The sequence below is a fragment of the Electrophorus electricus genome, chromosome 18 (genome assembly GCF_013358815.1).
Source record: "Electrophorus electricus isolate fEleEle1 chromosome 18, fEleEle1.pri, whole genome shotgun sequence".
Classification (NCBI taxonomy): domain Eukaryota; kingdom Metazoa; phylum Chordata; class Actinopteri; order Gymnotiformes; family Gymnotidae; genus Electrophorus; species Electrophorus electricus.
In genome coordinates, this window is record NC_049552.1 from 9,713,555 (window position 1) to 9,736,764 (window position 23,210).

A 23,210-nucleotide genomic window follows, 5' to 3' on the forward strand; every position below is an offset into this window, starting at 1 on the left:
GATACACTCCTCCTCAGTGCGGGAGGGAGAATGTTGTTCACTGTGCAATCAACCAGAGCAAAAGACACATGTGCCATGACGTTGTCACCAGACCTCTCTGTTCCCTCACTGTGTGCAGAGAGAGGTGCACACTGTTGCATTGTGGAAATCTAGTTCTGAATAAAAGTCATCAAAAGGAAAAAAGAAAGCATTCTTCAATTTACTGAGTCTGACTCAGACTCTTTTTCATTCTAGAGAGTGTATGTTGAAAGCTGCACATGTAAAAAGTGAAACAGAGTATCTGCTCACCATGGGTGGGCTTCATCGATATCTAACACCATTAACCCGAAACAAGCAAATATCAAACACACACACACACACACACACACACTCACACACACACTCACTCAAAAATAATCATGAGCTCTCTAGAGCTGCCTACAGAGATAAGGCATCTCTGAGCACTCATGGATAACACCAGCATAAAAGGACACATTAGCATTTTACAATTCTGACTATATTCAAATACAAATCTGAAAGTCCTGATTAAACGAATATAAGCAACCATTGTTAGTTGTAGCAGAAATATGCCTCTGAGCTTGTTATTCATATTCTAACATGTTTTGCAGTATGAAATTTAGCATTTTGACAAATGTTCTAGTCTACTGGCTTCTTATTATTCTCCTGTGTGTAGACAGTCTTAAAATTAGAGACAGTGTGTCACACTTAAAACTCAACTTTTTTCATCAATTAGAGCATTTCTCAATTTTAAAATACAATGAAAAGCAAAGCAATTCAAACATAAACAGCAATGAATAATACTGAACCTGTGTGTTTTCATGGAAAGCATTGATTTTTAAAATGTTAAGCTTCAACATAAATCCATAAATACCTAGCTGCTGACCACAGGCCACCTATGAATTGTTTGAGATGTAAAAGTTTAGATTTTGTAGGCTATAACCCACCTATTGTTAACCTGGACTCAACAGGCCACAGTGACCACAGTGACCACTGGAGTTTCACAGATGTACCCAAGCAGCATTATGGTTCCCATGGGGATAGCACCCCCCCCCCCCTCCCCCCATTTTAGTCTCTGTCTTGTCGCATTTTGCAATCTCCTTCCTTTACTGCTTGCACCTGTGTCTTGTTTCCCCTTTATCCACCTGGACATATATCCCTTGTCTCTCTGTCTTTACATACCTACCTAATGACTGTTATCACAACTCATGGAAGGGGGTTGTATGCTTTGAAAAGCCATTTTAAAATGTGTGGGCAACTCGTCTAATGACACCCATTTCATTCTTTCTTTCCCACCTTCTAACACTTGCATCTCAGCATGCTTGACTGACATTATGTCATGGATGACAGCCAATTAAAAAACAAGCGTACGTACATCACAGGAACTCCCAACCCTTACCTATTGTAAGGTATGTCTGTTAAACCCTTCAACCCTTATACTTGATCACAGTTCTAGGTACCAGCATTGATTCTTGTATTTCAACAGTACTCTAGTTCAACAGTAACTTGAAGTCTAATCTACTGTACTGGCTAGTATACATTCTTTGAATAAATGACAAAGCACCTTTATAAACTGCTGTGGATAAGAGCATCTGCTAAATGCAGAAAATGTAAATGTACATGTAAATGGTGATCACCATGTTCAGATCATATGACCATAGATGGGGTAAGTCACCATAAAAACCATCATTTCTACCATAGACATAGTCACCTGGCCTGTAGTGTATTTATTGTTATATCTACCTAACAAGCCAACTGCTTGTGATTGAATGTCAAATGTAGAAACAATTACAGAGTAACTACGATACTCAATACAAGCAGAAACAACAGTGGCATTGGAAGCAAAAAAAAAAGAAGAAGAAGCAAAAAGGCTTTTGGCAGAAAATCAGTTAATATTGTTATGGAATTCATTTAATTTGTTTTAATTTATAATTGAAATCCCTATTGGGGCAATTCATTTGGAGAATAGTTATAAAAACACTTAAAAACAATATAAACATTGGTAAAATATGCTTAAAAATACATAAAGAACAGCATAAGAAACAGCATACAGTTCAGTAATCTGATAAGTGATGGGTTGAATGAATATTTGTACCTATTTGTCTTCATTAAGGGCGTTCTATAACAAGGTCCAGATGGGAGAAAAGGAAAATCAAAATGGAGTGGATGCTGGAATCCAAGAGTATAGCCAGGGCCTTACTCACAGCCCTTCTGTTGCAAAGTTTAGCTACACTTCTCTTCTATAATCCAATAATCTTGCTATAATGATAATGCTATTTAGGCTTCTTATATTTCACATTCAAGTTAGAAAACAAACAGATCACTAAAAAACATAAAACAGACAGGCTCCATAAGTCATGTAGAAGACTTGTATTTCCATTAAGGCTTTATCAATGTTACTAAACCTAAGCTTCCTCAAAGAAAACAAATGCTTTAGGCCCTTTTTCCACAAAGAATCAATCTGGGGTCCAAATGACAATTTATTGTCAATTATTGTACCTAGATGCTTATTAATTAACCAACTCAACCTCCATTTCCTTGATATCAGTTTTGTCTTGAGTATTGGGTTTTGGACTTAAATCAGTAAACATATCTTTAGCTTTGGCTACATGGATGTGTATGTAGCTAAATATTTGGACAAAGATGTAATATGCATTAGCATAATTTTGGTGCTAGCATGTATGATACTTAGCATTACCTAAAATTACCCAAGATAGCAGGCTGTTAACAAAGTTGTCATTCTAAAAATAGTAACATTGACTAAAATTCTGTAATTTTGTAACCTAAACCTTAAACTAGTGTGGCTGGGAAATAGTTTTACGCTGGTACTTTATTGATACTGTCATAGGCAGGACACATGAAACTTGTGATTTTGAAGTAAAATATAGGTATTTGGACAACTGGAAGCACATCTTGCTGTTACTGAGCCTCAAAACATCTGTGGTGCAGTGAATCCTCCCACCACCCCCGATGCTGCCCTGCTGTGGCTATGTATATACATGAAGCATTAGTTCATGGATATATCAGACCTTCTACTTCTCGCTGCTACTGGAGAAGGACTTAAAAATCCTTAAGATACAAACACAATCACTGCTACATTTAGACAACATAAAGTGTAATACAACCATCTTTTTGTATTCAAATTTCTCTGTTTCTACCTTTATTTTTTATTTCAATAATTTATTTAGTTTTGGGAGCACAGCACATTAAGGGAGACTCATTTACAATGTAGCCAAGCAGGGATTATGAAGTAAAAACTATGAAAGTAACAGATAGCTATGATGTAAAACAAAAATAGTAGAATTAGTTAAAACACTGTATATCCATAGATCACATCACCATAATCAAGGACTGATAATGTTGCTACCTTTTATGTTACAACCCTTTCCTTAATGTACAGTGGGAAACATTTTATTTCAATATAGAAATATAGAATATAGAAAAAAAGTTTTTGCCTTTTAAAAGTCCATTTTTATACATTTAAAACTAGTAAAAAGAAACATGCAAAACATCAGAGCACTGTAATTTCTCCATTGCTAGCACAAAGAAAGCAGAACAATATAAAATACTATCATGTGTGTAAAGATGGGCTTTGTAGTCTGGAACAGAAGCAGCATTTAATATAAATTTTAAATAGAGTTGGCCCTAGAATTGACCCTTGAGGAACGCCCTTTGTTGCTGATTGTAACAATTGCACACACAAACGAGGAAGAGGATCTAATTGCAAGAGGTTTTTTTATTTAGATCAAACAGATAAGTGGGGTCAGGCAGGTATTCAGAGTTGATAACACGGGGCAGAATCCAGGGGTTGTCCAGGGGGCAGGCAGAAGATGAGGTCTGAAACATAGGCAGGAGTTGAAAACCAGGAAGACAAAACCATAACTGAACTGCTTGTACGCAACATTTTGTGATGTGAGTGTGAAGGAGGGGAGCTTAAGTAAGGGAGCAGTGATGAGACAAACAATGATCACCTGTCCTTATTCATCACCTGTCTATTTAAACCTGTTTGTTCCCACTTGCACATTGCAAAGTATTGCTGTGATCATTACATACATAATGAGCATCCTTCCTGTTTGTACCTCTGGGTATCAATCCATTTTGCTGCCTGGCTTATCCCTATCTGGTGTGTTTGTTTTGTTGGATTGATATCTGGCTATTTACTGATTGAACTGTGTCATTGATTAGCTCTCTACCTGCTTTCTGTGCTCTGGTTACCCTTTTTCTGGTTTTGGATCTTTTCGTGGCTGATGACTTTGTCTCTGGATTATCCCGCTGTTAATAAAACCAAGCATTTTCCAAAGATCTGCAAGCATCTATTTCTGGTCCTGTTCATTATAGAATACATCACCATCATGCAGTTGGCAGATATGGACGCTCTCTCTTTTGCCATCAGCAGTCAAGGAAAACTCCTTGGACAGCATCAACAAATGTTCAAGGGGATTGCCCATTCTGTAACTGCTCTGACACAGCAACAGTAAATCACATAAACATTTACAGCTTATTGCGAAGAATATGAAGTAGCTATCTGTAACAGTTCAGTCCCTACACTCCTTGGATGTTCCTCAGAGTACTGCTATTACTTCTGATAAGATAGGGTGCATTTTCCAGGTAAGCAATCCTGACAGGTACAATGGGAAACCTAAATATTGTAAGGTGTGTCTATTAAAATGTTCCCTGTACATCAACAACTTCCCCCTTGCCTTGGACCAAGCATGAATTTCCATATCACGACTAATGGGCTATGTGGTCAAGGATGCAGACTGAACCTTATCACTACTTTGAACAGGAATTTTGTGCTATTTTTGAACACCACGAAGGAAGGTTTAACAGGGAGTTACTTGCCAATATGTGCCAAGGTAAACGTTCAATAGCAGAATATGCCTAACATTAGCAGCGGGTAATGGATGGAATGAATTGTAATGGTTGACTTGCAGGCTGTAAGGGTTGGTGCCAGGCTGAGGCCCCCACTAATTAGGCTTAACACCCAACAGCTGGTCTAGACCTTATATAAGCCCAGTGACCCAGTCATTCAGTACTGGGTCTTTACCAAAGTTCTGAGCAAAGTTCCTAGCCGGTATCTTCAGGTATCGAGGTGTGTGAGCCCTTTTGCTACATCTCACTTCTGTGCTGTGAGGGTGTTTGTGTTAAGTTAGCATTTGAAGAGTGGCACCACTGGTTAGAGGTTGCTTCTCATCCCTTTCAAGTTCTAACTGACCACAAGAATCTAGAATATATCTCTGTAATGCTAAAAGACTTGACTCTCATCTGGCCTGTTGGTCACTGTTTTTCTCCTGAGTCCAATTAACATATCAATCCAGTACACGTAATACTAAGGCAGACTCCTTGTTCAGAGCTTTTAGTTCAAGTGTGCACAGCTGTCCTAACCCCTCAGAGGAGAATATACTACCCCCTGAATGTTTAGTAATTTCTGTCAGATGGGATATTGATGGGGACATCAACCATTAGATGACTGGCACTTCAATTCCACCACAGTTGGAATTTGTTGTCCATCCAACAAACGATATGTAACGCCTTCCAGCAGGGACCATCTATTTACATGGGCACATTTATCACTTACATCTGGTCATCCAGGTGAGATGAGAACACAGGAGCTCTTATCCAGACATTACTGGTGTGAAAGCATGACAGCTGACATACATAGATATGTCATACCATGCACTGCCTGTTCCCAGATCAAGACAACTAAAGCCCTGCCTACAGGTCCCACTTCTTGTTCCATCCCTTTCCTGGTCACATCTGGCTGTGAATTGTCACTGACCTCTCTCCATCTCAGTGGTTCATGACCATCCTTATGGTGGTGGCCCAGTTCTCCTGGGGAGTCCAGTTTATTCCATTTGAGAGATTATGAACCACATTTCAAACTGCGGAGGTGCGGTTCAGTTGTGTTTTCCCCTTCTTTGGAGTCCCCGAGTATATGTTTTTTGCTTCTTTGGAGTCTCTGAAGATATGCTTGTAGCCTGGGCATAACTTTGGGCAACTGGTTGTCATTCAAAACTTATGTTTCAAATCTGACCTGGTCTTGCAGATTTCTCCTTTGTAACATACAAAGGATTCAGCCCTTTCTCTTGCAGGACCCTGCCCAGGTGCTTGTGCATTGTAATCATAGAGCTAGACTACTGCAACTCGCTCCTTGGCCGTCTTCCTCTAAGAGCCATCAGACCCCTACAACTTGTCCAGAATGCAGCAGCATGACAAGTCCTTAATTTTCCAAAGTTCACACATCACTCCTCTGCAGCGTTCCCTTCATTAGGTTCCAGTAGCTGCCCGCATCAGATTTAAAACCTTGCTCACCTACAAAGCCAAAAATGGAGCAGCTGCTCCATATATGATATCAATGGTCAAAGCCTGATCTATACTGTCCTGGCTCCCAGATGGTGGAAAGAACTTCCGCTGGCTGTCTGGACATCAGAGTCCATTGCAGTCAAATGCAGACTGAAGAGCCATCTATTTGTGGAATATTTAAATGACTACTGATCCTGCATCTATGTCAAGTAACCGAAACTCTTGTATTTATTGTATCGTACTGTTTGCTATTGCACATTTTGTTGGTTTGAGAGGGAGCTTATACACTTCTAGGCATCATCACTGATCCCAGCATTCTAGTTCAATGGTATCTTGTACTCTAACCTACTCTACTGGCTAGGATGCATTCTATTAGTAACTGAAAAAGCACTTTTGTAAGTCACTCTGGATAAGACTGGATACCAAATGCCTCAAATGTAAGTGTAAAATGTAAATATCATATCTGATTGTCCACAAACCTGCTTTTCCAATGATGAGTGCAAGTGAGTAAATCAGGAGCTTGGAAAGTTCTTAAGAATATTCTGCAAAAGTAACCAAAATGATTGGTGTCATTTTTTTACCTTTCCTCCAAAATTCTCTCATTAGTTCTGCCACTGGATTAACACCATTTGAGTTCTGTCTCGGTTATCAGCCCCATCTCATGCTGTGAACAGCTGATCCCTCTGTCATGCCTGCAGTCTATGACCAGATGTGAAAATGCGAGGAAGTATGGGAGAGAATCCACTAACACATCGACTATGCCATCCGGCGTCATAAGAAGCACATGCATCAACGTCGATGAGAGGCTACTACATACCAAACCCAGAGATCGGGATTGCCTATGTTGCTCGGTCTATGCTGTCCATCAGCTGTTGGACTCCAAGTGAAGGACTAGTAGACTACAATACCTCATGGATTGGGAGGGTTATGGCCCTGTGGAAAGATCCTGGGTATCAGTGCAGGATATCCTGGACCCAGGATTGGTGGCAGATTACCACTGGCTCCATCCAGCTTCATCCAATAATCAGGGGATGCTGATCTGTTGAGCGTGCAACCATTGGAGGAAGTAGACTGAGTGACAGGAGAGCCGCTATTGGATGAATGACTCCAGATTGGGGATGGTGACAGTACCCCCCCCCCCCCCCCAAGAAGTCTGGGACAGCCAAGAATTGAGGACACCCTCGGTGACCACCATTCCTGCTCCCAGAAAAGACTTGGTGCTGGACCTTTGTACAACCACAGTGCTGGACAGATGAGATGGAACAAGAGCACTCACTCACAGGTACTGCAGGAGGGTTGTCAGAGTGCCTTCTAGCGTGACCCCTGGGATGAGGCACCGATGAAGCCAAAAAAAGTAGTTGCTTACCATTTTAATTCATTTTCAAGAACAAATCTCTCAATCTTCAGAGCTTGGTATGACACATGCTGGCATAACTACACTTCATCACTTCCTGTTATTACAAATGGGTGCATCTACATGGCATTCAGAAAGCAAATTACCCAACAGATCTTCAGCAGCCATGTTGTAGACAGCTGTAAGTCCAAGTGACTCTGCAAATCATGCAAAGAATTCTATCTAACTGCTGCATGTTTGCCATCAGTATATTTTACTACTTTGATGGGGCCAGTCGCTACCAAAGTATTATGCTCAAAGTGATTAAGGTTCTGATCCACAATCGTGATAAGTCCATGGAAGCAGCTGTAGTCTATAATGACTGAGAGGAAGCAGTGGAGCAGCTCCAGCTCCAGATAACAGAAACACTACTAATGTGTACTATTCATCAATGTGTTAAACAGCTTATGGGTGCTTCTGTCTTCTTTCATTATCTAAACCTAAGCGAGTACCTGCAGGTCACACCACAAAGGAACTGAGCCTTAAGGACCAGCATGTGCTCACACTGCTACCAATAGCCACATGGAGAGTGACTGTCAGTAGCATCCAGCACTGTGTCACACTCTGCAGGCCTCAGAGGAAAGTGTCCTAAATAATCTTTGAAAAGTTGAGCATAGGCTTACTAAGACTGAAGGAGAGTGGAATCTTTCTGTAGATATATAAACTAGAAGAAGGTAGCACAAGTTGTACCTGGGAAGATTTGCTAGTCCAGAGTTCTGGTTCATTTTCCCACTTGGTGCAGCATAATGACTTACAGTGGAACTGAGAGAATCCACTAAAGTCCAGAATCAAACCGTTGTGTTACTGAAGATCAAAACAATGCAATAATAACGATATAAACTACAGGAATCTACTAAATATTAATTAGTCTTAAATGTACACTGATTTTGAAAAGACTGTCAGCTGAAACTAAGGTAATTTGCAGGTTTAAAGGTTAATTCTGTGGTGTATTGGCTTCTAAACAGATAAACAGTGACTACACTGGTTGTATACATGTATATAAAATTAAGTTCAACAACTTGTACTGTTCTTGGTTTACACAGTTGAAAACCATGTCAAACTGTTATGCAACCTTTTCATGCTTATTGAACCACATGCTTCTCTTTTTCCATCTCTTTCTGTCTTCCTCCCCATGTTAACCAAACTCCCAGTTGTTAACCCTGTTGCCTATATAAGTCCCTGAAACTTTTCCATTGACATGGTGCTGGTGCGAAAATGTCAAACTGTTCAATGCTTTTCCACTGCAAAAAACAAACAAAACAAAAAAAAAACAAATCTGTGCCATTTTGGCTGGCAAAATCAGTGTCATTCTGGACATAAACTCATAATGTGTCATGTAATTGTAAATTAAAATTTTCAGAGAACTGTACACATGCATAACTTTAAAATAATCAAAGCAGTTGTCAGCATTTATTTATTCCAATCCCACTGCGCCACATAGAGACATTGAAAGGATCCGTTCTCTATTGTCAGATATGCTCCCAAAGCAAGAGTAAACAGATATGATCCATTTTATATATAATAATAATTATTATATATAATGATTATATTATATATAATAATTTTATATATAATAATCCATATGACTATTTTATGATATCAGTTGAGTCCTGTTTCCAAGCTAGGGAATGGCCACGTAATTGTTCAGCTTTCAAATCAATGGAAATATAAATCTTTACAAGCAAGTTTCACTAGTTCCTAGGAACCAGCTCAAGCGCTAGTGCTTTTCTGGTGAAAACGTGATGAGAGACCTTAATGTGTCTCCACAGTACAGGACAATAACAGAGTACTCCACTATTGACTACTTGAAGTATTTCCATTACTGGTAACAACTGCTGGGCTCCGACAACATGATGGTAGACTCAGTGGAGGTATATGGCCATGAACATGGCTGTCATGTCCAAAGGGTTATGCATTGTGGCAGGCAAAACAGTATTGTATTTAGGCTCCTTGGACCAAGCTTGATCAGGCTGGGTGTATATGCACAACATGCTGTATTGCTGGACCCATGGAGTCTCCTCAACAAAGTCTATGCCATATCCATCCAGCCCCTCCACCCAGCCTCTTCACTCAACCCCTCCATGCTGATTTGAACTGACATGTTACAGTCTCTGCTATGTTGTGTGAAATTAGTCGAGTTTAATATTCTGTTATTACATGAATAAGTTGTAACATGTTCATGCCTTCCTCTTGCCATGTTCTGCTGCCTCTGCTATTCCTGTCACTGGAATGTCCCCCAAGGGAAGCACTGTCTGTTTATGTCTGTTATGCATTTATTCATGTGCTCTCTGTTTAGACCCATTAGAAAAGCAGCTGGCCTCCTCTTAACCTCCCTGATGGTGCCTCTACATTTACAACATGCTGATAAAGGACAATATACAGCCCTTTCAAGTAGACTAAAATAAGCACTTTGCAGTCATGCTTTACTTAATCATATATTTCTTTAATTGTAATACATTTCTTCATTATGTATAACTTATGTTTTTAAATGTTATGTCATTATAATGCTACTTATTATTATTATTATTATTATTATTATTATTATTTATTATTATTATTAAGTCATTCTCATTTGACGTTTTAAGTGAAAAGATTAATCTTTCGTGAGTGTGTGTGTTTTTTTTTTAAATACCCTGTAAAGCAATATGTGCTGCTAAATCATGATCAACCTAAAAATAAAGATTGTATAGATTAAATATTTGTTTATTTATTGAAGGAAATAAGAATTTGGCTGTTGTATTGTACTGTAATGGTAAAACTGGAATCTTTTGTCACTTGCAATAGTGCACTTTGTCGAAAGGCAGCAAGCTAAGGAAAGGGCAGGTCTAAAAATAAAAGGAAAGAAGCAATGCCCCCTAGTGGCGTATAATTAAAAATTGCAAGTCCCACTGAGAAAAGAAGTAAGACATCAAGTATAAGACATCAAGTATTGGCTACATATACCAAATAGTAATAGTAGATAACAGTAGATGTTTTGATTGAACCAGCATTTGTTCCTTTGTCTTTTTACAGATGTCAGTGTTAACTTACATCACTGTGCGACTGGATCTCCAACTTCCTAACAGACAGACCACAATCAGTACGGGTGGGCAACTGCGCCTCATCCACCCTCACCCTCAGCACTGGAGCTCCTCAGGGTTGTGTCCTAAGCCCCCTGCTCTACTCACTGTACACCTACGACTGCACAGCCACTTCCAGCTCTAACATCATTGTCAAGTTTGCTGACGACACCGTTGTCGTGGGTCTGATCTCGGACAACGATGAGAGGGCCTACCTGGAGGAGATTAAACACCTGGAAAACTGGTGCCAGGAAAATAATCTCCTCCTAAACGTCAGTAAGACAAAGGAGCTGATCGTGGATTGCAGCAAGAAGCAGGAGCGGCACTACCAACCTGTGAGGATCAGTGGAACCACGGTGGAGACAGTAGATAGTTTCAGGTACCTTGGAGTTCACATCTCGCAGGACCTGTCCTGGTCCCGCCATACCAACTCCCTGGCAAAGAAGGCTCGTCAGCGTCTTTACCACCTCAGACGCCTAAGGGACTTCAGACTGCCCTCCAAAGTACTGCGGAACTTCTACACCTGCACTATCGAGAGCATCCTCACGGGGAACATCACAGTCTGGTTTGGGAATAGCACCAAGCAGGACCGACAAGCACTCCAAAGGGTAGTGCGTTCAGCAGAGCGCATCACTCACATGGAACTTCCTGACCTGCAGACCATCTACTACAAGCGGTGCCAGACCAAGGCCAGGAAAATTGTGAAGGACCCCACCCATCCCAACAATAGACTCTTCTCTCTGTTGAGGTCAGGGAGGCGCTTCCGCTCCCTGAAGACCAAGACAGAGAGGCTGAAGAGGAGCTTCTTCCCACAGGCCATTCGGGCCCTGAATCAGGGAAACTGATAAACTGTGGGGACCACCACCACCACCATGTAACATGACTGTATGTCTGTACATCTGTATATATAGATTTATACTCAATTACCCTGTTACACAACAACTGTAGATATGTTATTATACAAAATGGATCTGTACATTCTGTAGATTGTGTACATATATACCCAACCATATACATTGTACATTGTGTATATAATCATAATATACATATATTGTACATACATTGTTAATATATTTTTGTACATACATAGAATATATATATTTATCTGCATATATATATTTTTCTCTATGCACCCCTGTTTCTCTTCCTCAGTTTGGACAGAGCACTCTCCACCATTTCACTGCGCGTTATACTGTGTATGACTATGTATGTGACGAATAAACCGAACTTGAACTTGAACTTGAACTTGAACTTGAAGATGGGGGGGGGGTATAATTTGTGGCTTGGAGGAAGTGCTGAGCTATGACACCTGGTGTACGAGATCTTACTGCAAATAACATCTTCTGTCTCGTTTGGAATGCCCATCTACTGAAAAGATACAGTTGGTGCAGGTAACACCTATTGTGCAGGTAGCACAAGGTGCTGGCAACATCTAGGTCATAGGGTCAATTCGCTGGAGGCATACATGATGTCATACTGATAAATATATGTAAGTCACTCTGGCTAAGGAGCATCTACCAAATGTTGAAAATCAGGCACCTTGAAGACCCCACAGAAAGGTACAGCCATATGGCTCAGCTGGTCTCTTCAATGTGCGAGATAAATGCAAGGGTGAGGAAAGAGTGGAGGTCAGACGGTAAATGGTATTCCTGTAGGGTGGAGCTGACTTGAAAAGTGGAGCGAAGGTAATCTGTTATGGAAAAAAATACTTTTCAATACAAAATGAAAGTCTTTATGAAGAAATTAATATTGCTCTTTTTTTCAGTAAGTTCAAAGAGTAATTTGATTTTAGATACATGTGGAATGTATAAATGATGAGTAACATCACGGGTAATGTTGTTTAAATAAGTCTGTCCACGCAAAAGAACATGAGCAACAGTACATGTTGTGCGGGATTGTTATTGGTTCTCTCTGGTCCAGTGGAAGTCCAGGTTGTTCTTGGGCAGAGATAAGATAAACTGTTATCCATTGAAACACAACAGAAGCAGGCAGTATGTAGGCCTGGTGCTCCTTTGTGCTTTGGGATCAGACAGCAGAAAAGGATTTATGAAAAAATATTAATGATTACTTACAGGGAAATCCTCAGAGAGAGAAATTAAAAGAAATTAGAAGTGTAATGGTGGTGTTAGTTTTCCATCCAGTGTTGACAAGAGGAGGATGGGTTCTCCTTGTCTATCTTGGCTCCTCTCATCCTATATAATAATAAGGTTTCATCCTTTTGTGCTCTGGGAATTTTTTTTTCTTGCCATTGTCAGTTGCCTTTCTCATTAGGGTCCTAGACCTGGATTCTCTGTATACATGTCTTCTGCCCTCAGCATGTGTACTTGGACATTGCCTAGACAGTTCTCCAGACAGCATACAGATTTGAGGTGTTTTACTGAAAGCCATTTTGTAAAGCTACAATAGTTAAACAAATTCTCACTTGGTATTAATCAGCAAGTAGAAGAGTTGGATGACATTACAATATAGCTAGAGCAACCTGAGATTATTTTTCTTTTACAGGTCCTTAGAGTCTGACTAGATAAAATAAAGGTGTTACAGCATAATTCATCTTAGAACCAGCTTCAAATCTTAGCTAGGTGGGAAATAATAAACTTTTTTAAACAACCATAATACTCCCAGATATACTCAAAATCCCATAAAATACAAGTGATGGCTATAATTTACAGATTATGCTTTATCAAAGGTGAACACACAAAGTATGAATGTAACAATACAAAAGCTTTAAACAGAACTGCTACTCTACAACATAACTGTTTTTGCCACAAAGAGGCAGGAGTTCATATACCTGCTGGGGCCAGAATAATATGAATAATATCAGTTGTCATTTGCAGATAAAAGAAACATTTACCAGATCAACAATTCTGTTTTATTAAATCTAGAGCCATAAAATCTTATTTGCTGTTGAAGGCAGCTCATATATTCTAGGAGCTGTGTGAAGCAGTGTGTGAAGCAGCACTAATACAGCACCACTCTAGCTCATAATGGCCTGTTTGGGCTGGTGGTAGGTGCAGGAGGAAGTTGTACTAAATTGTACTACACATTGGCAGAGAAGGAATAATTGTGTTTTTTTTCTTCAATAAAGTATGCATACCTTTGTTTCTAATATCTTAAGATTATTTTTCAAACAGATCCCTTTATATATTGTGATATCCTAATTCATTTTCTAATAAAAATCATTTTTATTCACAGATAACACCACAGGGATTAATAGGATTCTTGATCTTAAGGCTAGGACAGACTTTTTTTAAGGTGTAAGTTTCAAATTTTATTTTCCTTCAGAGCATACATATGTGTGCTTATTATTATTATTCTTTTTTATTTTTTATTTTTCTGGATTTGAAAATATAAGGGTTGTAACAGGTGCTGAAATGGTGGGCACACCTCTTAGTTTAGTTTATCTCCACTAGAGGGCATTGTCCCTCACTTTTAGTCATTGAAGTACTTCCTGTAAAATATAAATGAAGGTTTTAGCTAACAAAACCCATACACACAGTAAATTTCTGTAAACCCCAAAGAATGTATAGATGGCCGACAAATATCTTTTTTTTTAATTTAATTTATTTTTTTTTTAAATCAGGCAGTATCATCTTCTTTTTATTGACTCTATAGTCTTTAATTATTTTCTTTAGCTGACTGCCAGTGTTTTGGCGTGACTTCCAAAGTAATATTTTTAACTTAAACCCTAACTGTGTGACGCAGACAGTAATGGTGACTGAGAGGGTACCACTGGCACCGCAAAACCACCCAGAGAGGTTCTAGACTGTGCCAAAACCCTACTAGGGGCACATAACCTACAGTTGCTTTTCCTTAAGACTTGAGTGGAGTGGGAGTAGGGTGGACTGTGGCACTGATCTTCAGGCCATTAGAAACTTGTGGAAAGGCATTGTGGCCTCACTGACACTCCTGAAGTCTGTATTTTACTTCTGAGTGTCCTTCAGTGACTTTACTAATCAAGCTTTATGCAAGTGTGCCTGGACAGGCGGTTTTCAGACACTGATACTGTGAATCTCTTTCACAGACTATAGGCTGCGGTTTACCCAGCACATGAAGCCAGACGACAGCACATAGGAGTACACGACCTCACTATTACCAAATTGAAGAGTCACTAAGCAGTGTTTATAACAGATAATGTTAAACTGTGATGCGAATCAAAGGAAAAAAATAATAAATAAGAAATACATATGAGGGGACAGACACTGCAAAGATAATTTATTTTGAAAACAGATTAAAAACATTAGTTCTGTTCAGAGTTGCAGTTGCAATGAAGTAACAGGTATCTATAAACATAATTACAGTTGTACCCTTGTGTTCTGACTTAGCACACAGCCAGTACTGCATATCGCATTATTTGACCAATATATAAACAAATATAAACTTGTACATAAAGGAGTGATATGATATTAATAATGCACTTATTATGGCAGAACATTTTGGCTTATGAGAGGCAGAATGTTGTTATCCAGGTCTGCTGTCTATGTGAGGCCCGGTCTGAAAAGCCCTGATGTCTTCACCAATGAACTCATTCACTGCAGGAGAGGAGGATGATGTAATCCATTTAACATTCATCCATTAAATCATTAAACCATATTCCATGCAAATAACTAAATGAGTAATCTATAAAGGAATTGTTTATAATTATTTTTTCTCTCAGTAAGTCATAGTAGCTGAACTGACAAAATCTACACACCACAACTAGATACTACATGCCATTTGTGCGCATAAAATTGTCCAGTGTTGAAGTAACACCTATGGTGTTCATCATTATGTCAAGCTGGACATAAATTAGCTCTTAATTCAACATTGGGGTTTTGCTGTGAAAGGGTCATTCCAACTAGAAGTCAGCAATAACAGATCCTTCAACATCAACACCCAGCAGTATAATGATCTATCTATTCTTCACCAGTTGGTCAACAGGCTAGGTCTGCACCTTGAGCATGAAAATACAGAGTGATGAAGGAAGTATTGCCCATGCGACAAATGAAAAAAAACACAGTACAGCACATTTAAATGTAACTTCGGCACTAATGCCGGTGTCCAGACTAGACGCTACACTGTGCACGAATATCTGTGTCCGGTCTAGCCACTGCACTATGTACAAATGTATGTGTTCAGTAACTCTGCTGTTTGCTAATGCCTGTGTCCTGACTAGTTGCTAAGTTGTTTACTAATGCCTATGTCCAGACTAGTCACTAAGTTGTGTACTAATGCCTTTGTCCAGTAACTTAGCTTTATGCTAGTGCCTGTGTCCACTCTAGTGGCTATGCTGTTTGATAATGCCCACATCCAAAAGCTAGACACAAAAAGGTGTACTAATGCCCATATCCAGTCTAGTCCCATAGCTGTGTATCTAATGCAGTGTCCAGTCACTGTTTTATAATGCCCGTGTCTAGACTTGTCACTAATCTGTGTACCAGTCCCTGTGTGATACTCGCCTTCCTCCAGTGTGATGTGCTGCATTGGTGGAGGGCTGGTGAAACCCAGAGGACCCTCCTGTAGCTCCAGCGTGTCAGCAGCCTCATCGTCCTTGGCAGCTGGACGCTGCTGCTCCCAGCCGTCGTATGACACGTAGGGAGGAGCGCCTAACTCCTGATAGTGCCTAGGCTTGGATGGAGGGGAGGAACACATCTCCTGTGGATAGGGGCATTGGGGGTACGGCGAGTGAGACAGAGGAGGCAGGGGGGAGGAGGAAATGGGGCTGCTGGCAGGGAACGGGCTCAGAGAGGAGGAGTGGGAGGGAGAGGGGGAGGAGGAGAGGTAGGGAGAGTCCAGCCATGGAGATGGAGACGGGGCAGGCGAAGGTGGCTGTGGGGCATGAGCATATAGGGGAGGAAGGAGCTCAGTGAAGCCTAGCTCCAGGCTCTCGAAGCTGGGGTTTCGCTCATTCAGTGGCCCCCGGCTCCCACTGTTATCTGGCGCCTCATGCTTGGTGCCATACTCCTCCTGGTAGCCCTGTGAGGGGTAGGGGAATTCGCTCTGATAGGGAGGCAGGTGAATGGACATGCCTCTCTCATCAGTGGTTGGATCAGATCCCAGATGCAGAGCCCTATCTGCGACACCGATGCCCCTAGCAGGACAAAGAGTTACCCCCTCCAGGGGCAACAGAGATGGATGAGACAACAAAGGATCCTCTTCTTTAAACATGACTGAGGGACAAGGGGAAGGGAGGGAAATTAAAAAAAGAATCAGACAAATGGGAGACAGCAAGAGCAAAAGGAATGTAAGTGCTATAGCTATAGGACTGGGACAATAAACAAAAAATGCATGTTTTTCTATATATGGAGAATCTAGTTTACTTTATTCTGATTTAAATTTTCTAAAAAATTTCACTGAGGCAAAAAACCATCAGATTATTGCCAAGTCTTGCATTCATGTATTTAGTAACTGCGCGTGTGTCTACTCACATGTGTGTGTGTGTGTGTGTGTGTGTGTATAAACCATTGTCCCACTCAATGGAGAGGTTTTTCAAGCTGTGTGTGTCTGTGTGTGTGTATGTGTGTGTGCGCGCGCGCGCACATGTGTGTGTGTGTGTGTGTGTGTGCGTGTGTGTGCATGCGCGCATGTATAAACCACTGTCACACTCACTGGGGAGGTATTTGAAGCAGTGTGTGCTGCTCCTCTTCCTCTTCCCATTAGACACATACAGGCAAACAGCAACAGGCTGACTCACAGATGCATCACTGTATGTGGGCACTCGCACACACAGCACACCCTAAAGTATTTCAAATACATATTACTACATAAATTTTATACACACAAACACATAGGCATTAGATATATCCAAAATTCAATATTAAATTCACAGAGAATAGAGAAACACACACTGCATTAAACTGCATTAAGCCTCAGTAGCAGCAGGGGAGGTTGCATAAAGCTCTTTGGTGTATAAGAGTCTGGTGTCTTTACCTCACTGCTTTTGTCCTGGTCCACGTGCGCTTCCTCTTCCCATTGGAGTTTACCATCTAAGATTCAAAGCATACTCATCTGAATACAGTGTGGAAGACACAATGACATCACTTTGGCTTTTATGTAAGCTATTCTGCAAGTCTAGATGTGTCACTGTCATATCTATAATGTATACTGCTACTCCAAATACATCATTATAAACTTGCATAAACAGCAGTAGGACCCTGATGCTACAGACCAGAGCCTCTCTCCATGAAGAACACTCTCGATGTAGGGAGGAAGTTGGTCCCTCCCACCAGAAGCTCCTCCCCTCCATCCACAGAGCAGGAAGTCAGACTAATGGACTCCACAATAGGCAACTCCTGAGCAGAGCGCTGGGCTGAATACAGGAAGTGGAAGTCATGCTAGGTGACTCCAAAATTGTCTCCTGCTGTTTTCTGCATAAAACTGTTTTCTGCATGCTTTAAGTATAGGTTTAATGAATTTGTTTATTTGGTATCTCAGAATAAGCAGTTCAGCTGAGTGTGACTGCAATAGCATTATCAGAACAAGTTAAAAATATCTCTTAACTGATGTGCTGCACTGCAGTACATAGCCCTCCCCATTATACATAAGAAAACAGAAACATGACTGAGATGCACGGCTGTTGACTGTTAAAAGTGGGGAAAGCTGATAAGCTGTACTCACAACACTCGATCGGTAGGGATGCCACCTGCAGAGCTAAGACCCGCCCTGATGGGGCGAGAGGCGGGGCCAAAGGAAGGTGCGTGCGAAAGACCAAACGCACACGTGTGTTCTTCCTCCCAACATCTGTCTCTCCTTTCCTCAGCTCAATATCTGAGTTTCTCAACTTCAGGATCCCAGCACAATCAATGCTGAGAGGAACAGAGAGATAATTACACACTTACACATGCAGGAGCGAGATTTTAGGCACTTAACTGAAGGTGTATTTGTTGCTCACAGTGCAGTCATGTTAGTCTCAGGGTTCATGGGGATCTCCAGGAGTTTAGTGCCAGCCTGCATGCTTTCTTGACTAATTGTTCCCACGGTCTTCCCTGTCACCCTGGGAAAACACAGAACATCTCACATTCACCTGAAGTATTCATCCAGTAAGGGACTCTATTTAGGGATGCTTCAAAATGCTTTTCACACAGTTTTATGACAAAATGACTAATTTTTTATGTCTGACAAATATTTTAAGAATCTGAAAGCTGGGAATATTGGAAGAACAACAGTACCTGTGTATTTGATAGAATGGATGAGGCCGAATTGATCTGTCATCTGCAGTTCCCACAAACACCTGTAAGGAGAGAGGTTGTCGCTCTCCATACCCTACCAGCTACAGGAAACAGAAAAATGATCGCCTGACAAAACATATACTGTCCCATGTCTCAAAACATCCAGAAATACCTAGGTGACTAACAGTGAAAGATAGTTAATCAGGACTAGTTCGCATAAACACATTTGCAGAATGCTCTTTTCTATCATCAGCTTTCATTCTTTGTTAGACACACACTTGCACCATACTCAGTAACTCAAGGTTCAGCAGAACCACCTTCACTACAGGATGTCCTCCCGGCGATGCCTTCACTGCCCCTCGACTTCCCTCAGTTTCGTAGTGGGCACGGTGGTGAGGGCGTGGCTGCACCTCAATCCGCAGCTCATACTGGTCAAACTGGCAGGGCAGGGGCCAGTCGAGAGGCGGTAACGCATTAGACCTGAGGTAGCATGCAGCAGAAAACATAAGATTTGCCATCGAGTACACAGTACTTAGACATTGAGGGACTGTGTGGGTTTGTTTAGTGTTTTAACCAGGAAAGTGGCCAGTCCAGTCTTTATGTTGCAAAATAACACTGGCAAATGTAAGGTAACCAGCATAACAAACAAAGAGAAATATGTATATTTTATGTAACCTGTTTTTTTTTAAAGTAGGCCTTTGTGACACTTTGGCAATCTATGTTAATTAGCAAGCTAGCTGTTGATTAACTAGGCTTTTGAATTCTGTAGTGTATATGAAAGCGCCTTATGCTGGTATTAAACAATTCTCTAATTTTGAAAAAAATGTAACAAAAGGTTTTGGAACAATGTATATTTTAGTCTACAAATTGAAATAAGAACTTTTTTTTCTGACACGTTTGTCATTCCTTTTGTCCACACAAGGGTATGTGACATATTAGTGAATCTTAATCTTTTAGCCAAGTAAGCATCAATGCATGACCTCATTAAAGCAATTTAACTTCAAAACTATTTAAAAAGTGACAGCATCTCTGCTGTAATATACAACACTGAGGACGAGAAGGATGCACACTGGACTCAAACCTGAATATTGGACTGTGGGCACTGGCACGGGTCCTACCCCAGCCCAGGGCAGGTGGCACAGACAGGTAGTCCATGCTCAGTGCTGGTGGCTCCCTCCTAAGTTGTGCTGGCTCTGAGATGGGGCAGGGGTTGGTGGGAACTGTATTCTGATCCGATTCCACCTCCCTGGAGGAGACCTACGTTGGTAACCATATAAATACATGAGAACCCATATTTACACATGGGCATGTATAAGAAAAAAGAAAAAAGAAAATTAAATAATTAAAAGAAAACAGTGAAAAATTAAAAGAAACATTAAAGGAATTAATAGTTTAAAATAAAAACTAAATGATTCATTTATGGATAAAGTTAATTTAAAGACAATTTAAAACTGTATTTCTGTCCATCAAGGAAATAAAGATTTATCTGCACTGAAAACCAGAGTGCATAGTTAAAATGAGCACAGTCGAGGCAGAAAATCTTAATTAAAGGCCTTATGAAATAGAAAAGTCTTAACTTTCTTCTTGAAAGTGTTAATTTGTTTTCCTGCTCTAACACATCGGGCCCAGCACATGAAGAGCTTCACAGTTACCTGATTAGTTGCATCAAGACTGTTAGAGAAGAATAAGAATAAAATGAGCAGTGAGTGTGAGAAGTTTAGGAAAAGGATTAGGATGCACTGTACCCTATCACAGCATGGACATCACACCTGCAGCTCACCTGCTCTAAAGATGTCTTCCTGGTCTTCTGTGGTATGTTGAGCTCACAGCTGCTGGTTGGCCCCAGACAATGCGAAGCACTCTCGCCTGTCTCCAGGAGGGAGGGGTGCTCCTCAGAGTAGCTACTCCTGCGGGATGAGCTGGGGGAGGCCAGTGGAGAGTTCCTTCGCTTCTTGGCCCCAGGAGAGGTGGGGCGTGAGGAGGGTGAGAGGCAGAAGTGGGCAGCAGCTTCGCTAAGATCTTCCTCCTCCACCAGTAGTGAATCACAGCTGGATGCAGGACTCAACCAGCCACGGGAGGAGGGACTGGAGGCAGGGCTAGGGCTGAGGGAACCTGCCCCTGTCATGCTGTCTCGATAGCAGAAGGGGTCGAGCAGGGGCAAATAAAGTCGCTCTCTGTCCCAGCCACTGCTGGTATCCCAGTAGCTGCCTCCTAGTACACCAGAATCATCCTCTGGAGAGATTGTTGTGATCTGAATACTGGGGCACTCCAAAACCCTAGACTCTGAAACCTGAGAGAGAGAGAGAGAGAGAGAGAGAGAGAGAGACAGAGAGAGATAGAGGGGGGTTGATAAAGACGAGCTCCTGGGAACTACTGTTCATATGTACAGAGAGTATTAGAACATATCAAAAGTTGCACACAAGCAGTGTCAATAATATTTCCTGATTGTCCATCACAAAATACCAAAGAACCTCTTAAAGCTTCACAGTTCCAATTCTAAAACACCAAACACATTCCAAACACATTGACTCAGTAGTCCAGATGCAAACATTCAAAGTAGGGTTCCATCACCTGGACTGAGCGAGCAGGGAGACTCTCATATGTCCCACTGAACTCCCGCACCAGTGCCCGTCTGGGAGGCGGGGAATGCATCCCAGCCCTGTTACTGGCTGATGATGAAGGGGATGGGATTCCCATTGACTGGCCAATGTGCATGGAGGTCAGGTGGGTATCAGAGACTGGATGTTAAAGAAAGTGATTTTTATTAGAGAACAACCATTGCAGTGTGACAAAGACTTAGCTTTAGAAATAACAAATGATAATGAAGCATATGAGTGGACTCACACAGGAAAACTGAGAGTGTGATCCCTATTATAACACTCCACATAAAAGCGCTACCCACAAGAAGTTCCAGAGGGTTTGTATACTGAATGAGATTCCCCTACTTTGTTGCTCTTTGCTAAGGCATCATTAAAGAATAACATTTGTCTGAGGAGATAACAGGAGTAAAGACCGAAAAATGTATCTGCTGTCTGTATGACCAAAAGGTTGATCCTCCATTCCCTGTTGCCAGCATGCAGAAGGCAGTGGCCGGAGTGACCCAGGTCTAGGTTCGTTCATTCAGAAATCAGTAGAAATGGCTAGGAGAAGAGGAAGCCAAGAGATGTAGTGGAAAGCTGGAGTTAGTTAGTGCAGCTAGCTTCATGCCAGTTTAGAGGGAGAGGATGGGTGTGTGCCCAAGTGGATGCCATGAGAGGAAAAGGGGTAGAAAAAAGAGGGGAAAACGAAGGAGATGTATGTGTGTGTGTGTGTGTGTGTGTGTGTGTGTGTGTGTGTGCGCTCAGTAAACAGAGACAGGAGGTTCTCTCCAGATGGCAGCTGTTAACGTTACTCACACGCACAGCTGATTAAAGCCACATTGTGCTCTACCCATTTCTTTCTCTCACACACATACACAATTTCAACACACATAATATTGTATAACAAGTTTTTTTTTTTTTTAACATTACACTGAGATAGTGAATTTCTATACAAGACCCACTACACAACTTCTCAGTTTATCATCATTCAAAGAAAGGTACTTACCAGTGATGGACTCATGATGTTCATCCCGCACTCCCTCTGTTTTCTCCGCTGAGCTGTGTTGTTGATCGGTGCTGTGCAGAGCGGATGGGCCGCGGAGCTGGCTCGGCGGATCCTCCTCGAACACCAACTTGAACTCGAACTCCCCCTCCTCCCAGCCCGAGCCCGGCGCGGCCCCCATCCTCACCCCCAAAAAACAATCAGACAGTAACGATAGAGCGCAATCCACTTCTGTTACCCAGTACTGACGAACACAAACCAAAAGAACCAGAAACCCTTTCTTAAACTTTGAAACTTGAGTTGTCTCCAATTTTCACAAAGATACAGTTTCCTGGGCTGCCTTGTACTTTTGCATTAATTTTAGGTTATCCTCAATCCAGAAGACGGTGTGTGCAATAGTAGATTTACATAAGCATTTTTTCATCGTGCGCGTCGTTCTCGTAGTTTATTCAACACGTACTCCTTTAAATAACCTTTTGTTTAAACAGCGTCGCTCTCGATTTCTCTTTAACGAAGATTCTTACCCCAGTCGCTATTAGAACTTCTTCTCACGAACTTGGATCGTTCAAAATAAAGTGACCAACCATGTTCGCTTGAACTGTATCTCCACATGTATTCGCATTATCTAAATTAATTCCTTTAATTTCAACTCACGTTATCTTTCCGCTTAGTGTAAAGAGCAAAAAAGTTTTATCAAGTTTTTTCGTTCTTTACCCTTAATTGCCTTTGGGT

At 41.2% G+C, this 23,210-nt stretch overlaps 1 protein-coding gene across 1 annotated transcript; it reads right to left on the reverse strand.

Annotated features, from left to right (window-relative positions):
- Positions 1 to 14,947: 14,947 nt before the first annotated feature.
- On the reverse strand, positions 14,948 to 23,210 carry nfatc4 (nuclear factor of activated T cells 4). The gene is made up of 14 exons (XM_027020867.2): positions 23,003 to 23,210; positions 22,482 to 22,660; positions 21,468 to 21,634; positions 20,677 to 21,186; positions 19,978 to 20,153; positions 19,214 to 19,376; positions 18,897 to 18,997; positions 18,620 to 18,721; positions 18,346 to 18,533; positions 17,897 to 18,037; positions 17,659 to 17,714; positions 17,338 to 17,464; positions 16,188 to 16,898; positions 14,948 to 15,281 (listed from the first exon to the last, which is right to left on the reverse strand). The coding sequence occupies exons 2-14, from the start codon at positions 22,657 to 22,659 to the stop codon at positions 15,211 to 15,213; spliced, it is 2,691 nt and encodes an 896-aa protein (XP_026876668.2). The 5' UTR covers position 22,660; positions 23,003 to 23,210; the 3' UTR covers positions 14,948 to 15,210.